Consider the following 23,689-nt stretch of genomic DNA (forward strand, 5'->3'; position numbering starts at 1 on the left):
TTATGTCTTAATTTTTTTTAAAATTAAAAATTATCTCAAAGATAAAGGGTTAATTCCCTATTCAAATAAACTGACAGCTAAATTGCAACTCAAATTGCAATTTGTGTCATCTGATATGCTTTATCTAGCAAAATGCATATCAGTTTTGTTATTTCAATTGCCCACCATCATTCATAACATTTTATATGAATGAAATAATTCACTGGTGAGGTCTGATGGAGAAATGTTTTGTCTGGTTGTACAGTAGGATGATAATAAACAAACTGGGATTTATTGTTCATTTTTCATTGCCTCTGAATAGGTGATCAGTCATTGTCTTGAATGACTTGGTCCTTGAGAAAAGTGTTCCTACTAAGTTAGGGTCAAGACACGGCAAAGATGAGGGGTCAATGATTATTTCAAAGCTGGCATTGGAAATTATTTGGAAGTGGTGAAATTTTGCTGTGCTGCCATCCTTGCCGTTCTTGATAGTGAAGGCCATGGATTTGGGCACTTTTGTTGTAGATGTGTTGGCAAGTTGTTGGTGGTGTGTTTTGCCAGAGGTGCATCTTCAGCTATTGTATGCCAGTGGTGAAAATAATAAACATTAATGAGAGTGGATCGACTGTCATTCAAGCAGGTATCATACAGCTGAGACGTTCCAGAGATCAGGACAGCTCGAAGGTGGTCACAGGAGGCTGAAGAATGGTTACAGGCTTTCCGTGAATCAGCGGATTGGGCGGTGTTCAAGGACTCAGCTGAGGATCTGAATGATTACACCAGGGCTGTCGCACACTTTATCAGAACAACTGTGGACGAGTGTGTACCCACCAAATTTATCCAACCCGAAGCCCTGGATGAATGACGAAACTTGGAATCTGCTGAAAGCCAGATCACAGTCATTTAAGTCTGGAGATCCACTTCATTATAGAAGGAGCAGGTACGACCTAGGGAAAGCCATCTCTTCGGCAAAGTGGAGTTTCCGCTCGAAAATGGAAACAATGAAGGATATCCGCAGCTGTGGCAGGGCCTAAATGACATAGCCTACTTAAAACCAAATCTGGTGCAGTAGCAGGCAGCAAAGCTTCACTCCCAGATGAACTTGATGCCTTCTACGCCCATTTTCACCACATGAACAAGAAAGATTAATGTCTGTGGACCCTCACATCTCCTGATGATTCCATCTTGTCTGATTCTGAGGATGACCTGTGGGTTGCCTTCATGAGAGTGAATCTGAAGGAAGCATCCACTCCAGAGGGACTATCCAGCCGAATATTCGAATAAACTGCTGATTAACTTACCAATGTATTCACGAATATCTTCAACATCTCACTCCAGCAGGGAGTGGTACCTACATGTTCCAAACAGGCCTCAATTGTATCGGTGCCAAAGAGGAGTGCGCTAACCTGCTGAAATGACTATCGACCAATGGAACTCTTATCAACAGTGATGAAGTGTTACGAAAGGCTGGAGTTGAAGCATATCGGCGACAAGGATCTGTTCCAATTGGCTCTATGCAAAACCCTGGAACACCTGGACAGCAAAGATGCAAACATCAGAATGCTCTTTATCAACTGTAGTTCAGCATTCTACACCATCATCCTCTCAAAATTGATTGGCAAACTCTAGTTGGATATTTGATTTCCTCAACCAGTCAAGATTGGTAAAAACATCTCTTCCACAATCTTCATCAGTACCGGACCATCACAGGGCTGTGTTCTTAGCCCCCTGCTCTACTCATTTTACACCTACGACTGTGTGGCTGGGTATGACAACAACACCATATACAAATTTGCTGACAATACCTTGGTAGTGGGTTGTAAGAAGAAAGGTAAGTCAGCATTCAGGAGGGAGATTGAAAATCTGGCTGAATGGTGCACAAACAATAACCTTGCACTCAATGTCAGCAAAACTAAGGATCTGATTGTTGACTTCAGGAAGGGAAAACCAGAGGTATACAATCCAGTGATCATTGGATCAGAGATGGAGAGAGTGAGCAAGTTCTTGGGAGTTACTATCTCGGAAGATCTTTATTGGACCCAATACACGAATGTCATCATAAAGAAAGCCTCAATTTCCTCAGGAGTTTCCAGACGTGTAGTCTGATGTTGTAAACCTTAGCAAACTTTGACGTGTGTGGTGGAAAGTGTGCTGACTGGCTGCATCACAGTCTGGTATGGGTTACCAATACCCCTGAGCAGAAAACCCTGCAGAAGGTAGTGGACACAGCCTAGGACATCATAGGCAAACCCTCCTCACTATCAAGTACATTTAAAGGGAACACTGCAGCCATCACGAAAGAGGTATAGCTACCACAAGCTGCCCCTCCACCATCAGACTCCTCAACGACAAACTCAATCAGAGACTCATTTAAGGACGTGCACTTTTTTATTCTCTCAGTATTGCACTCAGTTTGTTTACATATATGTTGAGTACAGTTTTTTTTGCATGACCAATAATTGATCATTCTGCCTCGCCCGCAGGAAAAAGAATTTCAGGGTTGTATATTCTCTGACAAGAAATCTGAATCTGGTTTATGTCAGATGACGTAGTTTTGGAACTCTAAGTAGTTCAACAAGTCTTCACAATGTTGAAAAGGGTTTGAATTTAAGGCGAATTGATTGCCTTAAAATGCCAAGCCTGATTTGTATTTATGCAGTTGATCCAATTACATTTCTAATTAATACTGATGCTTGATGTGAATCATGGAGATTGAGTGATTGTAATGCTGTTAAATGTAAGTTTTTTGTGGGGTTGAGTGCAATCCACAAATGTGCAGAGAAACTCAGCAGATGACGCAGCATCCAGAGGACGTAAAGGGTAAACAATGTTTCCAGCCTTGACTGTTCATCACATACAAGCAAAAACTGGCAGGTCCCCGAATAGAAAAGGTGTGAGGGATGGAAGAGAGAAAGGGTAATGTAGTAATGAGGTTTGAAATTGAGTGGTCATATTTATTTATTTTTAAAAAATTTTCACACTGTGAACCATATCAACCAAAATATGTATAAACGTATCTCACAAATTTACACAGTGGTCTTTTCTCCCCATTTTCCCCCTCCTTCCCTCCCTCCCCTCTACCCACCCCCCTCCAATACCCATAAATACTCAACATATACAATACAATAAAACCATAAAAAAATATTTTCACACAAAGGAAAATTAACAAGAAAAATGCACCATCTATTTATTACACATTGAATCTAGTCGTTTTGTCTTCTTATCATTTTCATTCTCATTTTAGGCAAGCCCTCTGATATGTTCCATGTATGGTTCCCAAATTTGTTCAAATATTGTGACTTTATTTTTTTAATTGTTATTTTTTCCAATGGAATACATTTATTAATTTCCATGTACCATTGCTGTAAACTCATGCTCGCTTCCATTTTCCAAGTTGACATTATACATTTTTTTGCTATCGCTAAGGCCATCATAATGAATTCTTTTGCACTTTATCCAATTTGAGGCCTAATTCTCTACTTATGTTACTTAAAAGAAATATCTGTTTTTTTTGGTATGATATTTTTTGTAATTTTATTTAATATCTGATTTAATTCTTTCCAAAACGTATTTACTTTCGTACATGCCCAAGTTGCATGTAATGTTGTTCCCATTTCCTTTTTACAGCGAAAACATCTATCTGATAATGTTGAATCCCATTTTTTAAAAATTTTTGAGGAGTGATGTATACCCTGCGTAACTAATTATACTGTATCATGCGTAACCTTGTGTTTATTGTATTCTTCATAGTTCCAAAACATAACTTTTCCCATACTTCATTTTTTATCTTTGGGTAAAAAAAAAATATTTTTTTGACCCTTGTATTCCAATGGTTTATTATCTTCTCTAATTTTATTCCTTGCCCTTTCCAGTATATTTTCTCTCGTCGTGTATCTCAAAAATTTTACTAAGATGTATCTTGGTTTTTGATGTGCCTGTGGTTTCGGAGCTAATGCTCTGTGTGCCCTTTCTATTTCCACTTCTTCCTGCATTTCTGCATTCCCAGGACCTTCGGGATCCATCCTTTTATAAATTCCTTCATTCTGTGCCTTCTTCACCCTCCTTCAGGCCCACTATTTTTATGTTGTTTCGCCTACTATAATTTTCCAACGTATCAATTTTCTGAGATAACAACTCTTGTGTCTCTAATTTTTTTTGTCACTTTCTTCCATTTCTACAGCCGTTTCCCGCTCTTCCACATTCTCTACTCTTTTCCCTATTTCTGTCATTACCAGTTCTAACCGTTGCATTTTATCTTCTGTTCTTTTCATTTTTCTTTTAATTGCATTAAACTCTAATAACCATTCTTTTAGTGATCTCATTTGTTCTTCAAAAAGACTTTATCTATATTCTGTTTATCAGTTTTACCTTTTATTTCTCTTTGTCCATCAGTTTTACCTTCTATTTCTCTGTGAAGATCTTGGTCTTCTTCCTCTTCTGTGTCTGTATTTGTGCTTGTGTCTTCTCTTGTGTCTGTGTCTCTTCTGTTTTTCCTGATGAGCTGCTTGTATCTCTTTATCGGGCCTCTTGTTGTTCCTCTCCTCTTGGGCTGATCGTCTGTTGTGCTTCTTGACGGTGGTGGTCTTGTTGATCTTTCCTCCGTCTGTCTTTATTATAATTTTTTATTTTTCACACCGTAATCCATATCAACCAAAATATATACAAATGTTTCTCATTAAATATACACAGTGGCATTTTCTCCTCTTTTCCCCCCCCTACACTCCCTCCTCCCTTCCCACCCCCCTCCAAAACCAATAAATATTCAACATATGTATATGTTGAATAAAAACATTAAACAATGAAAAATAAACAAGAAAAATGTGTCATCTACTTTTACACACTGGATCAAGTTATTTTGTCGTCTTATCATTTTAGGGGGTGGAGGTCCGAGGCAAGCCCTCTCTGTTATGTTCCATGTACTGTTCCCAAATTTGTTCAAATAATGTGACTTTATTTTTTAAATGGTTTTTTTTCCAATGGAATACATTTATATATTTCTATGTACCATTGTTGAATTTTCAGGCTCTCTTCTGATTCCCGAGTTGACATTATACATTTTTCTGCTACTGCTAAGGCTATCATAATAAATCTTTTTTGTGCCTTATCCAATTTCAGGCCTAATTCCTTACTTATATTACTTAGATCTCTGGATTTTTTGGTATGTTATTTTTTGTGATTTTATTTAATATTTAGATCTTCCCAAAACATTTTCACTTTCATAGATGCCCAAATTGTATGTACTGTTGTTCCCATTACCTTCCTACAGCGAAAACATTTATCTGATGGATCCCATTTTTTTTTAACTTTTGAGACGTGATATATACCTTGTGTAACCAATTATACTGTATCATGCGTAACCTTGTGTTTATTGTATTCTTCATAATTCCAGAACATAACTTTTCCCATGCTTCATTTTTTATCTTTGTTTAAATCTTTTTCCCACTTTTGTTTAGGTTTATAGCTTATTTCATCATTTTCCTTATCATGCAGTTTAATGTACATGTTCGCTATAAATCTTTTAATTATCATTGTGTCTGTAATCACATATTCAAAGCTGCTTCCCTCTGGTAATCTCAGTGGGTTTCCCAATTTATCCTTTAAATAAGCTTTCATTTGATGATATGCAAACATTGTACCATGAGTTATTCCATATTTGTACTTCAACTGTTCAAATGTTAATAAATTATTTCCCAAAAAACAATTTTCTATTCTTTTGATTCCTTTTCTCTCCCATTCTCTAAAGGGAAGGTTATCTATTGTAAAAGGGATTAGTGGGATTTGTGTCAATAACAATTTTGGTATTTGGTAATTCATTTTTTTCCTTTCTAAGTGGATCATCTTCCATATTTTAAGTAAATGATGCAATACTGGTGAGTTTTTATATTGCACCAGCTTTTCATCCCAATTATAAAGTATATGTTCCGGTACCTTCTCCCCTATTTTATCTAGTTCAATCTTAGTCCAGTCTGGTTTTTCCCTTGTCTGGTAAAAATCTGATAAATACCTTAATTGTGCGGCTCTATAATAATTTTTAAAGTCTGGAAACGGCAAACCACCTTGTTTGTACCTCTCTGTTAATTTATCTAAGGCTATCCTCTGTTTTTTTCCCCCCCTTTCCACAAGAATTTCCTTATTATTCTCTTTAGTTCATTATAGAATTTCTCTGTTAAGGGAATTGGCAACGATTGAAATAAGTATTGTATCTTTGGGAAGACATTCATTTTAATGCAATTTACCCTCCCTATCAACATTAGCGGTAATTCTTTCCAATGTTCTAAGTCTTCCTGCATTTTATTTATTAGTGGCTGATAATTTAGTTTGTACAGGTGGCTTGTTATTATCTAACCTAATACCTAGGTATCGGATTGCTTGTGTTTGCCATTTAAATGGTGATTCTTTTTTAAATTCTGTATATCATCCGCGTTACTCATTGGCATCAGTTCACTTTTATTTTTGTTGATCTTGTACCCTGATATTTCTCCATACTCCAATTTCTTATGTAGTTCTTTTATTGATATTTCTGGTTCTGTTAAGTATACTATGATGTCATCTGCAAATAAACTGATTTTATACTCCTTTATTTTTATCCCTTTCATTTTATTTTCTGTTCTTATCAGTTCTCCCAATGGTTCTATTGCTAAAGCGAACAATGAGGGGGATAATGGACATCCCTGTCAAGTTGACCTACTTAATTTAAATTGGTTTGATACATATTCATTTACTGCTACCTTTGCCAACGGTCCATTATACAATACTTTAATCCAATTTATACATTTTTCTGGTAGATTGAACTTCTGTAATACTTTAAATAAGTAATTCCACTCTACTCTGTCAAAGGCTTTTTCTGCATCTAAGGCAACAGCCACTGTTGGTTTCTTATTTCCTTGAACTGTGTGAATTAGATTAATAAGTTTACAGACATTATCCGCTGTTCATCTTTTCTTGATAAATCCAGTTTGATCTTGTTTTACTATTTTTGGTACACAGTCGGCCAATCTGTTTGCTAATAATTTTGCTATTATCTTATAATCTGAATTAAGTAGAGATATTGGTCTATATGATGCTGGTGTTGGTGGATCTTTCCCCGTCTTTGGTATTACTGTAATTATTGCTATCTTGCATGAATCTAGCAAGTTTTGTGTTTCTTCTATCTGGTTCATTATTTCCAGGAGAGGAAGAATTAATAACTCTTTAAATGTTTTATAGAATTCTATTGGGAATCCATCCTCTTCAGGTGTTTTATTGTTCGGTAGCTTTTTTAATATATCCTGTACTTCCTCTATTTCAAATTGTTTTACTAATTTGTCTTGTTCCTCTTCTTGCAATTTTGGCAGTTCAATTTTAGCTAAAAACTCGTCTTATTTTATCATCTTTCCCCTTGTTTTTGGTATAATTGTTCATAAAATTCCTTAAAGTTCTCATTAATCTCGATTGGATTATATGTAATTTGTTTGTCTTTTTTCCTTGAGGCCAATACAGTTCTTTTCGCTTGTTCTGTTTTAAGTTACCAGGCTAATATTTTGTTTTTTTTTCCAGTTCTTAATACTTTTGCTTTATTTTCATTATGTTCTTCTCCACCTTGTAGGTTTGTAATGTTTAATATTTAATTTTTTTGTCCGCCAATTCTCTTTTTGTTATATCATCCCTTGTTGCTAGTTCCTTTTCTGAACTTACTATCTCCCTTTCCAACTGTTCTATTTCCCGATTGTAGTCCTTTTTCATCTTTCATATTATCTGCCCTCTAATGAAGGCTTTCATTGAATCCCATAATATACATTTGTCTTTCACTGATTCTGTATTTATTTCAAAATATGTTTTAATTTGGTGTTCAATAAACTCTCCAAATTCCTGCCTTTTAAGTAGCATGGAGTTTAACCTTCATCTATATGTTCTTGGTGGGATGTCCTCCAGTTCTATTGCTAATAACAGGGGTGAGTGATTAGATAACAATCTAGCTTTATATTCCGATTTCCTAACTCTCCTTTGAATATGGGCCGACAACAAAAACCTATCAGTATGATCTGTTTTATGCCTACTTGAATAATATGAGTATTCCTTCTCTCTTGGGTGCTGCCTCCTCCATATATCCGTAAGTTTCATTTCCTGCATTGATTTAACCATAAATTTGGCCACTTTATTCTTTTTGCTAGTCTTTTGTCCAGTTTTATCCAACATTGGATCCAAATTAAAGTTAAAATCCCCTCCTATCAATATATTCCCCTGCGTATCTACAATCTTCAAAAAAATATCTTGCATAAACTTTTCATCCTCTTCATTAGGTGCATATATATTGAGCAAATTCCAAAATTCTGAATATATCTGACACTTTATCATTACATACCTCCCTGCTGGATCTATTATTTCCTCCTCTATTTTGATTGGTACATTTTTGTTAATTAATATGGCTACACCTCTAGCTTTTGAATTATATGATGCTGCCGCTACGTTGCCCTACCCAGTCGCTCCTTAATTTATGTTCCACTTTAGTTAGATGCATTTCCTGCACAAATGCATGTCTATTTTTTCAGTAAATTTAATAGCCTCTTCCTTTTGATTATGTATTCCATTAATGTTTATAGTCATATAGTTCAACATGGCCACCTCATATCCTGTTTACACCTCCTTTCTGCTTCCTCACCACCACCATCCCCCTTTTCCCCATTTTCATCTGTTTTTCCTTTTTAACTCAATGTATGACAACACATTTAAAACATAAAATACTCTACCAACTCCCACATCCAATATTACCTTAACCCCAAATACCCCCCCCCCCACCCCTCTGAGTTTCCCCTTATCCCTTGCCTGGCAACCACAACTCCCCTTTCCATTTGGATTGCGATCCTGCTTGCAAGCGTCAACTGATTTTGCAATGATGGTTATTCTCTCCCCCCACCCAGAAAACACTTTTTTTACACATATAACAAAATTCTCCCTTTTTTCCCCCTTACTTCCTTCCCTTCTCTTTTCATATACATTGTTTTTACATCTTTATATATACTTTATTGCCGTTCTTCATTCTTATTACATCTCTTCATCTCTCCTTCAGTCCTGCAAGCATTCTGCAAATTCTTGTGCTTCCTCTGGATCTGAGAACAGTCTGTTTTGATCCCCAGTGATAAATATTTTAAGCACGGCTGGGTGTCTTAACATAAATTTATAACCTTTTTTACATAGGATCGATTTTGCTGTATTAAACTTCTTCCTCTTCTTTAAGAGTTCAGAACTTATGTCTGGATTTAAAAAAAAAAAAAAAAAAAAAAAAATTTTTGACCCTTGTATTCCATTGGTTTATTGTCTTCTCTAATTTTATTCCTTGTTCGCTCCAGTATATTTTCTCTTGTCGTATATCTCAAAAATTTTACTAAAATGGATCTTGATTTTTGATGTATCTGTGGTTTTGGGGCAAGTGTTCTGTGTGCCCTTTCTATTTCCATTTCTTTCTGCATTTCTGTCATTCCCAGGACCTTCGGGATCCATTCTTTTATAAATTCCTTCATATCTCTGCCTTCTTCATCTTCCTTTAGGCCCACTATTTTTGTTGTTTCACCTACTATAATTTTCCAACATATCAATTTTCTGAGCTAACAACTCTTGTGTCTCTTTAATTTTTTAAATCTTTCTTCCAATTTTCTTCTTAAGTAGTTTACTTTCATTTCTACAGCCATTTCTCGTTCTTCCACATTTTCTACTCTTTTCCCTATTTCTGTCTTGACTAGTTCTAATCTTTGCATTTTATCTTCTGTTCTTTTCGTTTTTTTAATTGCACTAAATTCTAATGACAGCCATTCTTTTAAAGCACTTATTTGTTCTTCAAAAAAAGCTTTATCTATATTCTGTCCATCTGTTTTACTTTCTATTTCTCTGTGAATATCTTGGTCTTCTTCCTCCTCTTCTTTGTCTGTACCTGTGTTTGTGTCTTCTCTTTGTATCTGTGGCTCTTCTGATTTTTCTGAGTTGCTTGTCTCACTTTGTTAGGTCTCTTGCTTGGCCTCTTGCTGTTGGTCCTCTCCTTCTGAGCTGCTCATCTGTTGAGCCTCCTGCTGCTGCTCCTCTTGCCGTTCACCCCATCGACTTTCTTTCTCACCTGGTACCTCACTCTCTCTTCTGCTGCTTTCCTCATCATGCAGCTGAGAGCCCTGCTGTCGGGCGTCCCTCAACTGGTCATGCCGTGATTGCCCGCTCTTCGACTGAGCCCCCCTCCCGTTGGTATTTTCCTTTACCTTAGATTGCACACTGCTCATGTGCGACTCCTCGTGCATGCATAGTTGTGCTCTCTTGTTTGCTTAGAGAGCCATTTTTGCAGTCCACCGGTCGGGAGGTTGCGACTCCGCAGGGCCGACATCAAACTCTGAGAATGGAAGCTCTTCGCCACCATGGCTCCCTGTTCTTTCGTGCAGGTAAGGCCTTCTCCTTTCTTTCCCGATGTCTTCTTGTTTTCCCCGTTTTTACTTTTTCCTTCTTAGGTGCCATCTTCTTTCTCTTCTCTGCAAATTTATCTTTTACTTATATTTTATATTCATTGAACTTTGTCTTTTCTTGACTTTTTCTTTTCTGGAGAGGGCTGGTTTTACCCTACCTGCCACTACTCCATCACATGACTCCTCCCCTCCGTCTGTCTTCCACGTCTGTTTCGTTGCACCCTCTTTTGTTGTCTTCCTTATCCTCCATCTGAGAGCCCTGGTGTCGGGTGTCTCTCAGCTGCTCGGTCTGTGACAACCCGCTCCTCTGCTGAGCTCCCCTCCTGCTGGTGTCCTCTTTCTCCTCTGATTGCGCACTGCACATGTGTGACTCCTCGCGCATGCACTATTGCGCACTTTTGTTTGGCTCAGAGAGCCATTTTTGTAGTGTACCAGCTGGTGGGTTGCGACTCTACAGGGCAGGTACTAGCCTCGAGGGTCGTGTGCTCCTCGTCACCAGAAGTTGCAGTGCTCCTAAAGCATATTTCCAAGTCAATTTCTGCAATAACACCCTCCCCAATTTTCCTTTCCATAAAAATTTCCTCACCAAAGCTTTCATATTTTGGGAATAGACTGAAAAAAATATTGAATACGGGAAAAGACATTCATTTTCACACAGTTAACACATCCTTTTAACGTTAATGGTAAATCTTTCCACTGAACTGAAATTCTTCATCAGGACTCAAAATGGTTCAAATTGTCCATGATTTTTTTTTCTCCACTAATGCTGCTTGACCTGCAAAGTTCATCCAACAGATTGTGTTTGGCTTCAGATTCCAGCGTCTGCAGTCTCCTTTATATCCCAGTATCAGTATTCTCAAAAGTTTGGGATGCATTTCATCTGGGACTCTGCATCTGTGTGTAAAGATACTAAAGCCTTTAATACTTTCTCTTTACTGTTTATCTAACAAACATTTACACTCTCAAGTATGACTTGCCCCTCTCCACCCCATCTTCTGGGAAGAAGACCACAAAATATTTACGAAGAACCTTGCCCAAAAAAAATTGATTGATCAGGTTACAAACTCTTCTTCTTTCAGAAATTAATGATGTTAGATTTTGAGCTGGAAAAAGGGAACATACATTAATTTATCACTTTTTATTCCAGACCCTTTTAAGTAAGCCCAAACTGCTCAACAGCCAATAATGTTTTTAAAAAAAAAACTGAATCATAAAGAGCTATGATCAGAATATATCTGGTTGTCATTTTTTTGTTTTTATACTTTTTATTCACAAGGGATATGGACATCACTATGAAGGTCAGCATTTATTGTCACCTCCATTTCCTTGGGTGGCACGGTTAGTGTAGCGGTTACTGCAACGCTGTTACAGCACCAGCAATTGGGACTGGGATTCGAATCCTGATGTCTTTAAGGAGTTTATATGTTCTCCCTGTTTCTGCGTGGGTTTTCCCCGGGGGGGTCTGATTTCCTCCCACCATTCGAAACATACTGGGGTGTCGGTAAGTTGTGTGTAATTGGGCAGCATAAGGGCTCATAGGCCGAAATGACCTGTTATTGCGCTGTACGTCTAAATTTTTTTTAAATTCAGTGTTCATCTCAAATGAGTGTAATCTGTGTGGTGGGTATCAGTCAGTATGGGTTTGCCTGCAGTGCTGCTGGGTGGGGAGTTCCAGTCTGATGCACATGGTACTATCCCTGCTTCTTGATTTAGTTTTTAAGTAGCAGAAATCATTTAGGTTTAGAGGAATAACTATCGAGGAAACTTTGTCCAATCTTGATGACTGCTCAAGAATATTCTTTCATCATTTTTTCAATTTTAAGAGGTTAAGAATTTGAAGTAGTTGGCTTTTGGAGAGGTATTGCCTTGAACCAATTACTTAAAAAGCTAAATTGTGTGGTGTATCTGCTTGCTTTTGCTATGGGATTTCTGGGCAATTTAAGTTTATTGTACAACCCAACAAATCCGGTCCTCTATAAAATACACACAACCAGACATAACCCACAAACCATAGAGTGCTACATACAGCCTTTCTAGTCTGTGCTGAACTTCACTCTGCTAATCGCACTGACCTGCTCCCACTCTCTAACCTTTTAGACCCCTCCCATCCATGTAGCTATCCAATCTATTTTTAAAACTCCAGATGGAACACGCATTCACCACATCATATGGAAGCTCATTCCACACTCTCACCACTCTCTGAGTGAAGAACTTTCCCCTAATGTTCCCCCTAAACCTTTCCTCTTTAATCTTAAAATGATGACCTCTTGTATTTATCTCCCCCAATGTAAGTGGAAAAAACCTACTCACATTCACTCTGTCTATACCTCTCATAATTTTAAATCTCAATCAAATCTCCCCTCACTCTTCTACGCTCCAGAGAATAAAGTCCTAACCTGTTTATCTTTCCCTGTAACTCAGTTCCTGAAGTCCGGGCAACATTTCAGTAAATCTTCTCTGGACTTTTTCTATCTTATCGATATCTTTTTGTGTAGTTAAGTGAGCAAAACTGCACACAATACTCCAAATTTGGACTCACTAACATCTTGTACAATTTTATCATCCCAACACCTACACTCAATACATTAATGTTTGAAGGTGAATAAGCCAAAAGCTCTTTTTGCAACCCTATCACCTAAGATACTACTTTTAAGGAATTATGTATTTGTATTCCCAGATCCCTCTGTTTTCCTGCTCTTCTCAAAACCTTAGGATTTTCCTTCACGTTGTCTGCCAAAGTAACCTCGTGTTGTATTAGCCTCCTGATTTATTTCTTGAGGTTTTTCTTTATTTGCTCTAGGTTGCCTGTACCTGTTATGCACCTCTCCTTTTAAACCAGACCCCAAATATCCCTCAAAAACCAAGGTTCCCTATGCCTGCTAACCTGGCAGGAACATACAAACAGTACTCTCAAAAATTTTACCTTTGAAAGACCTCCCATTACCACAGAATGCTACAGCACAGAAAACAGGCTATTTGGTTCTTCTAATCTGTGCTGACCACTAGACCCACTGGCCTGTTCCCACTCCATAACCCTCCAGACCTCTCCCATCCACAAATCTATCCAATCTTTCTGAAAACGCAAGATCAAGCCTGCATTCACCACATCAGATGGCAGCTCATTCCACACTCCCACCACTCTCTGAGTGAAGAACTTCCCCCTCATGGTCCCCCTAAACCTTTCCCCTTTCATCTTAAAACTATGACCTCATATTTATCTCACCCAATCTCGGTGGAAAAGCCTACTTGCATCCACTCTGTCTATACCCCTCAATCTTGTAAACTTCTATTAAATTTCCCCTCATTCATCTATCCTCCAAGAAATTTCTACACTAGTGACCCTCAAGGTTTGGGGGATTTATCTACCTTTATTCACTAAGGCAGCAAGCACTTCCACCTCCTTAAGCTCCATATGTTCCATGTTATTTCTGTTTGTTCCCCTTTCTTCCTTGTGTACTATGCCAGCTTCCTGAGTAAATACTGATCCAAAAGAGCTGTTTATGATCTCCTGCATGACTGAGTCTTTTTGCCTTCCTGATTTCCTTCTTGAGTATTTTCTTGCATTTTCTGTACTCTTCAAGTACCTCATTACCTCCTTGTTGCCTATACTTGCTATACCCTCCCTCTTAACAAGATCGCCAATATCCCTTGAAAACCAATGTTCCCTATACCTGTTAACCTTGCCTTTAATGTTTGGCCTGGAAGTCAGCCTGAAGAAAACTGAGGTCCTCCATCAGCCAGCTCCCCACCATGACTACCAGCCCCCCCACATCCCCATCGGGCACACTGAACTCAAAACGGTCAATCAGTTTACCTATCTCGGCTGCACCATTTCATCGGATCGACAACAAGATAGACAACAGACTCGCCAAGGCAAATAGCTCCTTTGACAGACTACACAAAAGAGTCTGGAAAAACAACCAACTAAAAAACCTCACAAAGATTAGCATATACAGAGCCGTTGTCATACCCACACTCCTGTTCGGCTCCGAATCATGGGTCCTCTACTGGCATCACCTACGGCTCCTAGAACGCTTCCACCAGCGTTGTCTCCGCTCCATCCTCAACATTCATTGGAGCAACTTCATCACCAACATCGAAGTACTCTAGATGGCAGAGGCCGACAGCATCGAATCCACGCTGCTGAAGATCAAACTGCGCTGGGTAGGTCACGTCTCCAGAATGGAGGACCATCGCCTTCCCAAGATCGTGTTATATGGCGAGCTCTCCACTGGCCACCGAGACAGAGGTGCACCAAAGAAGAGGTACAAGGACTGCCTAAAGAAATCTCTTGGTGCCTGCCACATTGACCACCGCCAATGGGCTGATACCGCCTCAAACCGTGCATCTTGGCGCCTCACAGTTTGACGGGCAGCAACCTCCTTTGAAGAAGACCGCAGAGCCCACCTCACTGACAAAAGACAAAGGAGGAAAAGCCCAACACCCAACCCCAACCAACCAATTTTCCCTTGCAACTGTGTCTGTCTGTCCCGCATCGGACTTGTCAGCCACAAATTAGCCTGCAGCTGACGTGGACTTTACCCCTCCATAAATCTTCATCCGCGAAGCCAAGCCAAAGAAGAAAAGAAAGAATCCTGACAGGAACATGCAAACATTGTACTCTCAAAATTTCATCTTTGAAGGCCTTCCACTTACTTAACACACTTTTTCCAGAAAACAATATTTCTTAATCCATTCTTCCTAAATCCTTTCTCATTTCCACAGAATTTGCCTTCCTCCAATTTAGAATCCCAACATGAGGGCCAGACTTATCTTTTTCCAAAATAAACTTGAAGGCCACTTATGGCCACTGGATCCAAAATGTTTACCTGCACACACATTTATTCCCTGACCTGTCTGGTTCCCTAATAAAAGATTAAGCATTGCATCCTCTCTTGTTGGTACCTCTATATATTCATTAAGAAAACTTTTCTGAACATATTTTACAAACTTAAAACCATACAGCCCTTTCACAGTCTGGAAGTCCCAGTCAATATTTGGAAAGTTAAAATGTTCTACTATCACAGCTTTCTGCTTTTTTCCTGCTATCTCTACAGATTAGCTCCTCCAATTCTCTCTGTCTATTGGGCGGTCTATAATACAATTCTATCAGTATGGTCATACCTTCCCTGACCTCTAGACAAACCCTCCTAGCTGTTGTGACTTCATACAGCTGAGATATTTTTCCTGACTAGTAATGCCACTCCTTCCTCTTTCATCCCTCCCTGTTCTATCATGTCTGAAGCCATGAAACTCTGGAACATTGAGCTGCCAGTCCTGACCCTTGTGCAACCAAGTCTCACTAATAGCAATAATGTGGTTATCCCACATGCCAATCCATGCCCTAAGCTTGCCATCCTTTCTAACAAGACTCATGAAAATAGACAAACCTGAGAAAATTTCTATCATGTACAAACATTTGATTTCTGTCTATCCATGCAGTCTCCGCATGACCTTTATCCTCCTCCGCCTCCTCACTAACTGCTCTAACATGCTGATTCCCCTCCCCCTGCAAATCTAGCTTAAACCCATCGGGACCTCGCACATCCTTGCTCTAAAACAACTTGTCCCTATCCACGCATTTTAGATCCTTTCTCAGTTCCTTAGTTGGCCTTTTTTCAGTTTAGAATCTCAACCCGAGACCCAGATCTATCCTTCTCCATAATTAACTCGAAACTTAAGACATTATGATCACCGGGCCCAAACTATTTCCCTTCACATACTTCAGTCACTTGTCCAGTCTTGTTACATCATGGGAGATCTAGTATTGCACTTTCTCTAGTTGAAACCTATATATTGATTTAGAAAACTTTCCTGAACACATTTCACAAACTCCAAGCCATCCAGCCCTTTTACAGCATGGGAGTCCCAGTCAATATGTGGAAAATTAAATTTCCTACTCTCAGAACCTTATGTTTCCTGTAGCTGTCTGCTATCTCTCTACAGATTTGCTCCTCCGTCAATTCTTGTCTGGTCTATTGGGCGATCTACAATACAATCCCATGAGTGTGGTTATACCTTTCCCATTCCGCCCTTTTTGGCTTAGTAGACGAGCCCTCTGCTCTGTCTTGCCTGAGCACAGCTGAGATATTTTCTGACAAGCAATGCCACTCCTTTCTCTTTCATCCCCCACTTTCTATTGCCGTTGACCTCTAGCAGTTCATGCAATTTTCACATAATCCTTTCCCTCCTTCACTCTATCTACTCTGGCACTCTGGTTACCATCCCCTGCAAATCTAGCTTAAACCCTCTGGAGCAGCACTTGGAAAACTTCCTGCAGGGATATTAGTCCCCCTCAAGTTCAGATGCAAACAATCCTGTCAGAACAGGTCCCATCTTCTCTGGAAGAGAGCCCAGTGATCCAGAAACCTGAAGCCCTCCCTACTGCATCATGTCTTTAGTCACATGTTAAGCTAGTATCCTCCTAACCTCACTAGCACACGGCATGGGTAGCAATCCTGAGATCACAACCCTGGAGGTTCTGTACTTCAACTTAGTGCCTAATTCATTGAATGCTCCTTTGCAGAAACTCCTCACCCTTCCTATCCATGCCATTGGTCCCTAGGTGGACCATGACATCTTGCTGCTTACCCTCCCTCCTAAAATTGCCTTGAACTTGATCTGAGATATCTTGGACCCTGCAAGGAGTTATTGCATCAATATATGTAAAGAGAGGCAATGCTGACAGCACTGGTGTGGCAGAAACCCCAGTGCAAACCCCTACCCTCTCCAATGTGTGTGGCATTATGTGTACTGCCTGCTGTCTGCATTGCTCTATACTGCAGTGTCAGGAATCTGGGGTGAACCTTTTCTCCTTCACATTGCTGTGCTGTTCACCTTCTGTGAATTTGCATCAGCAATGCACGTTTGTTGCAGAAGACCTTTTAGCCTTGTCCTCGTGCTGAGCAGCACAGTGGTTTCACCATTGCTGGAAACAGGCAGCGGCTGTTCCTCATGTTAACAGACTGGTGTGAAATCTTCAACTTCTGCTGGGGAGTGTGGTAGAACAAGGGGACTTTGGACAGATACATAATTCCCTGAAAGTGGTGTCACAGGTAGATAGGGTTGTAAAGAAAGCTTTTGGCATATTGGCCTTCATAAATCAAAGTATTGAGAACAGGAGTTGGGTTGTTCTGGTAAAGTTGTACAAGACATTAGTGAGGCCAAATTTGGAGCATTGTGTGCAGTTTTGCCAACTAACTATTTTATTTTAGACATACAGTACAGTAACAGGCCATTTCAGCTCACGAGAGTCCGTGCCACCCAATTTACCTTTTCTAGCCTTCAAACTAACTGATAATTTTGTTGTTAGATATACATTGAGAATCCACTTTAAATTTAGGAAACATTTTGGGTACCATAGATATTAATTAGCCCTATTTTAGGTTATTTTATTTTGCATTTGGTTCAAGATATCAGTTTCTAACATTGGTCAAATTAAGGTATCAATCCTTTTTAGATATTTTTACTGTCCAAAATTTTGTCTCTTTTGAACAATTATTCACCAACCTTACAATGCCTAGACACCATTTCATTCCTTATTTACAGGTTAGGAGCTTTTTGAATTCTTTAATTTTGAAGCTTCTGGAAGACCTAGAACCTAATATGATAGGGATGATTGATCATTTCCAACCTCAAAGGGGTGGGATCTGGCCTCAATTCTAGGGATAATTCCCTGGACAGAATTTTTTAAAAAATCATAGGAACAGGATTTTCAACAGTTATTTTCTGAAACTACATGGAATTCTATTTGGAAGTGAATGCATTCATCCTCTCTTTGTGCTAGACATTCATTATTACAGTTTAAGGTAGTACACCAGGCCCACTATTCCAAAGTCCAATTGGCTAAATTTTATTCTAGTCTCTCTTCTAAATGTGATAAATGTCTAACTGAAGAAGGTACACTGTATCATATGTTCTGGTTATGTCCTTCTCTTTCCAATTTTTGGGAAGGGGTATTTCATACCTTGACTTTAGTTCTTAATATTAATTTGACTCCAATTCCTCTTCTCAGTCTTTGTGGAATAAGTGGGCCAACAGGTTTGAAATTGACTGTTTCACAATTCCATTTCGTTGCCCTCATCTCAAATGGCCGTATTAATGAGATGGAAAGATGCCATCCCCCCCACTCACACTCAATAGTTGTCTGATATGATGACTTTGTTAAAAAAAAATAATGTTCCACTACTGAAATGAATCTTGATTTTGTTTCTTCATGGGGTTCATTTCTCAATTATTTTCAAAATTTGTAAGATGAACTATTTTCTGGTTTATGATCCCATTGGTTACTTTTTAAAATTGTCAGCAGTGGTCTATGGCCTCTGTTGGGTGGGGTTGATAAGTAAAATAGTTCAGTCTTCCCCACTTTTAAATGTAACATGGGTTTCAATACTATATTATTCTATACGATTTGTTAATATTCTATTTTATTCTCATGTGCCTATGTAACATTTATACAATGAAACTAATAAAAATATTGAAAGAGGAAGAGTGCAGAGAAGATTTATTAGGATGTTGCCCAGATTTCAGGAACTGAGTTACAGGGAAAGGTTAACCAAGTTAGGACTTTATTCCCTGGAGCATAGAAGAATGAGAGGACATGGGTCGAGTGAAAGGGGAAAGGTTTAGGGGGAACGTGAGGGGAAACTTTTTCATATAGAGTGATGGGAGTGTGGAACGAGCTGCCAGCTGAGATGGTGAATGTAGGCTCAATTTCAACATTTAAGAAGAATTTGGACAGGTACATGGGCGGGAGATGAATTGTCTGGGTGCAGGTCGGTGGGACTAGGCAAAAAAATGCTTCAACTCAGACTAGAAGGGCCGAAGGGGCTTGTTTCTGTGCTGCAGTGTTTTATGGATGTGAAGGAAGCTGCTGTCTTCCCTGCCCTTAATCTGATAATGAACTTTAAAAAGAGACTTAATTCCAACATTTTGTTTTCTACTGAGAAACAATTGCTGGAGGAATTCAGCAGAATAGCTAATGGCTAAAAATGGTCTGTTAGCGCTTTGATTTTTAGACCTTTATGGAGACTAAAGTTCAAAGGGAAAATGTGAAGTATATCAAGAGGGAAAGAAGCAGGGGAGAATGTTGAGATGGGATAGGTAAAGGGAGAGATCACTGGGAAGGGATGGGGTGCTAGAGAGAAGTTAGGACAGGAGGTGGTTTCCACTATCAACAAACTTGCCTATTTAATGTGATTAAAAAGTAAATGGGAGAGTTTTATGACTAAAGAGTAAGATTAACTTGCAATATTTGTTATGACAGGTGGAGACGATCGCCGTGTATTGTTATGGCATGTTGATAAGGCCATTCATTCGAAAGCCAAGCCTACCCAATTGAAAGGTGAACATCTATCCAACATTTTTTGCTTGGCATTTGACAGTACAAATACCCATCTATTTTCTGGAGGTAAGTAGCAATGTGTATAACAATGAATGATCACTTAAATTTGCAAATATTGTTCATTTCTTACATCTAAAATTTTTTTGTGAATTTAGACATTCTTCATGGTAACAGGCCATTTTGGCCCACAAATCTGTGCCACCTAATTTACCCCCAATTAACCTACACCCCGATATATTTTTGAGCGGTGGAAGGAAACAGGAGCCCCCAAAGAAAACCCACGCCAACACAGAGAGAACACACAAACTCCTTACAGACAGCACGGGATTCAAACCCCTGTCTGGTCCCAAGCATGCCACCCATTTTGTGCTTAATCTAGTCTGAAAGCAAGGTGAAGCACGCGCCTCCATTTTCACACACGATCTAAGTTAGTTAAATATTTATTTTGATTTTTACCAAAGTGTAGGAAGCTTGTTCGTTAGAACATGCAGCTGCCTCATGTTAAGCAAGATAATGACCCATTGGAGTTTAAATTAAATATTGAACAAGTGCTTGTCCCAGGTTTTGACACACAAAAGTCAGCATAAAAACACAAATGTTGGAATGAAATATTGGAACAAATTCTTAACTCTTTTGCAGAAAAATATTTATTATTAAAAATATTCATTAATGTGTTTTGAGATGTTAAACTTGTTTAGTTTTGGTAATGGAATGGAAAATGTTTGTCACAGTAATTTTAAGATGATTTTTCTTCACTCTCATTTTATTGAACTTGTTTGATTATGTGCAGGGTCTTTGTAAGTTAATTATTTATAATATTTTTAAAAATAAAATGTGCCTGTACACCCAATATGGTGAAAATGGCAGAAACTCAATGACGGATTAACTATTAGGCTGAGTAGGCTTCAGTCTAGGGGCCTGGAAGGGAGGGGATCCCAGGCAGGAGAGGGGACATTGGGATCCCTGGCAGGAGCAGGGACGTCAGGCTCCCAGACAAGAGCGGGGACCTCTGGCTTTACAATCTTTCAGTCCCTTGGATAGTTCCATCAGACCCCAGGAGTCTATATTGACCACTTTGGGGACCCCCTAATATGTTATTTAAAATAATTTTATTCTTTTCAACAAAGGGTGGGGTAGGGGAGAAAGGTCGGGGTGGGGGGGAGCTTTACTAAAGTTCAGCTAAGGGACCTGGGTGGTAGTTAATCCGCCACTGCAGAAACTGCATATTATTTCATTCTGGGGATGTGACCTTTGTATAAACCCTTCAAACAATACAGAATGGGTACATTTAGATCAGGGATAAACCAAAATAAAATTCAAGTAGTATGCATTCAGTTTTTTTAGATCCTGGTTGGCTCTATATATTCCACAACTTAAACTCGAAGGTCTGCAATATCCAGTGAATCTGTGTCAATTTGCGTCCAAGTGTATCCAAGTTGAGTCAATGTAGGAAGGGAAAGCTCAGAAAATTTTGCCTTTTAATGTCTCAAAGACTGCATGTTTTTTTAATTATCTGGCTTTGGCATTCGAGTGTCCCATACATTTAGCATTATCTGGGTTTATATATTGGCATTAGATTGTCCCATATATTTAGCTGATTTTTTTCTTTAAAAAGTAAAAATGTAATTGATCCTGAAGTTACCAAATGCACTAATTCAGTGGTTCTCAACCTTTTTCTTTCCACTCACATCCCACTTTAAGTAATCCCTATGCCATAGATTCTCTGTGATTAGCAAGGGATTGCTTAAGGTGGGATGTGAGTGGGAAGAAAAAGATTGAGAACGAATGCACTAATTGTTGTGTAGTTGAATATTTTGGACACAGCTAAAACCACAAACTGGAAAGGTACATTTGTAAATAGACTCTCAATGAGATCACTTAATTTCTTTTTCAATATATGATTCTTTCAATTACTTTTGATCACTGATATGCACTATTCTGTTTGAGTTGTAACAGCTACAATATTTTGGATGTGAAGGTAAACGTAATTACAGTTCTGTGTTTAGATAATCACCTCTAGATATGTTGCTGAGGTTTGGGAGATTTTATTGCCAAAGCTGATGTGTAATACCTGAATTGTTGACAACAATTTTTAAAGGTTGTTTTGAAGGGTAATTTTTTTCCAATCTTCCCTCACAGGAAATGATGAGCAAGTGATTGTTCATGATGTTGAAAGGTAAGTCAACAAGAAATTTCAACTAATGGCATAGTATTTCTAACAGGACAGAGGTTATGGGGACAAATACACAAGGAAAAAAGTTATTAAAGAACCAATTATTTGTATTATGAGCTCCCATTTTTGTTTTAGTGGGAATGTCACTTTAAGGGGTAACAAATCAAGCTGCAAACCTGCACAGCTTTGGAGAGTCTGGGGTGGCAACCCTCGGGTATGGACTGTGCCCAGAGACGATACTTAAAAGAGGAGAGAGGAAGTGCTCCAGGGACACAGGTGGAGAGAGTCATGTGACCAACATTAAAGGAACATCACACTTGGTGAGCAGCAGCCATCTCTTAAGCTGTGCTGGAGTGTCTGTGTGGGTATGGACAATTTGTTTGATTCTCCCTGTCAGGGAGATTATTGGACCACCCCGTGACCAAAGGAAAGGTCACTTTGATTGACCCGTATTTGGGTTTTTGGAAGCAGGAGAATTACTGCATATGGATCATGACCATTGTAATGGTCATTTCGCCTGACCCGTGCCTAGGTTCTGGAAGCACTGTGAAAGTCACACATTTTGTTTTCCTACAAAAGGAAAAGGGAGTTGTGACAACTACACGTCTGAAAGGACATTAGCTCTGGAAGCAATGCAACAAGGATTTGTGAGTTTTCAACAGTCTAATCACTCAGTTTCTCTCGCCTCCTTTGTGATTAATTCTTTGCCTCGGTTTAAGAGTCTTCGTGTCTACACTGGATTTGTAAGACTGACTTTGGAATAACTTCCAGAATTATGTGTAAGCACCCTCTCCCATCCACACACCACCCCCCCCCACCCCGTTGTAGCTATCCCTCGACGTAGAGGATGATGGCCTTTGTTCCATTGAACCCACAGAGCATGTATTTAACGTGTATTTAACGTGTACACGATATTCACTAATCAACCAACCAATTCCAATGGCATGAAAACCACCACTATTAGAGCTGTTGGCTTTGTTGCAGCCATCATCCGCCTTCACAGCCATTGTGTTCAGGATAATTTTGTCCACCTGTTCCACTGTTGAGGACTTGGTTAGATTGTTCTTTGTCAGGGACCTCACCCTCAACCTTACCACCATGGTAACCCTGGTAGGTGACCCTACCAGGAGCACAGCTGCAGGCATCATCACTCTCGTGACCTCAGGACCACACAAACTTCTCCACCACAACAAGGTGACGATCTGTGGAGAAGTCAAACACATACAAGTATATTTGCGCATAGTTGGGGGTTAAGTTTAGATAAGTTACTTAAGGTGTATAGTGTTAGTAATTCATAATAAAAATAGTGTTTTAAAAATAACACTATCTTGATGAATTCCTATTGCTGCTAGACTGTGATGTAACATTAGAATAATACTAAATTTTTAGTGTTGTATAAAGTTGCAGGGCACTGGGAACCAGAGTAGTTTTGAAGCAAGTGGAGGAGTTCATGGGAAGGTAGATGCTAGGGCAAGTAAGTCTGAAAGGAAGGGATAGGTAAATTGCCACTGAGAGACTGAAGCTGAAGTGTGTTTATTTTCGTGTAAGTATTGTGTTAAGGCAGGTAAACTAGTACTTGGAGTGGTGACATGGCCATTAGAGTCTGGGCTGCAAGGGGGACAGGATTGGTAACTGCATTTTTAGGTTTTTTTGTTTAAGGATAGAGAAAAAGGTAAAAGAGGAGGTGTCTCAGGAGAAGGTCACAGCTGAACTCGGAAGACCAAATGGAAGGACATCTACTGAGGCAATGAGGGTAGAAATCAGAAATGGGAAAGT

General features: G+C 39.1%; 1 protein-coding gene across 2 annotated transcripts in view; it reads left to right on the forward strand.

The window, feature by feature from the left end:
• dcaf5 (ddb1 and cul4 associated factor 5) overlaps positions 1 to 23,689 on the forward strand; it is a 159,990-nt gene that overhangs the window by 3,577 nt on the left and 132,724 nt on the right. For both annotated transcript variants that reach the window (XM_069918089.1, XM_069918090.1), the window contains exons 2-3: positions 19,663 to 19,806; positions 21,880 to 21,916. In XM_069918089.1, the coding sequence (XP_069774190.1) occupies positions 19,663 to 19,806; positions 21,880 to 21,916 (181 nt within the window). The remainder of the gene's footprint in view (positions 1 to 19,662; positions 19,807 to 21,879; positions 21,917 to 23,689) is intronic.

This window comes from Narcine bancroftii, chromosome 2, assembly GCF_036971445.1.
Source record: "Narcine bancroftii isolate sNarBan1 chromosome 2, sNarBan1.hap1, whole genome shotgun sequence".
NCBI classification, from domain to species: Eukaryota; Metazoa; Chordata; class Chondrichthyes; order Torpediniformes; family Narcinidae; genus Narcine; species Narcine bancroftii.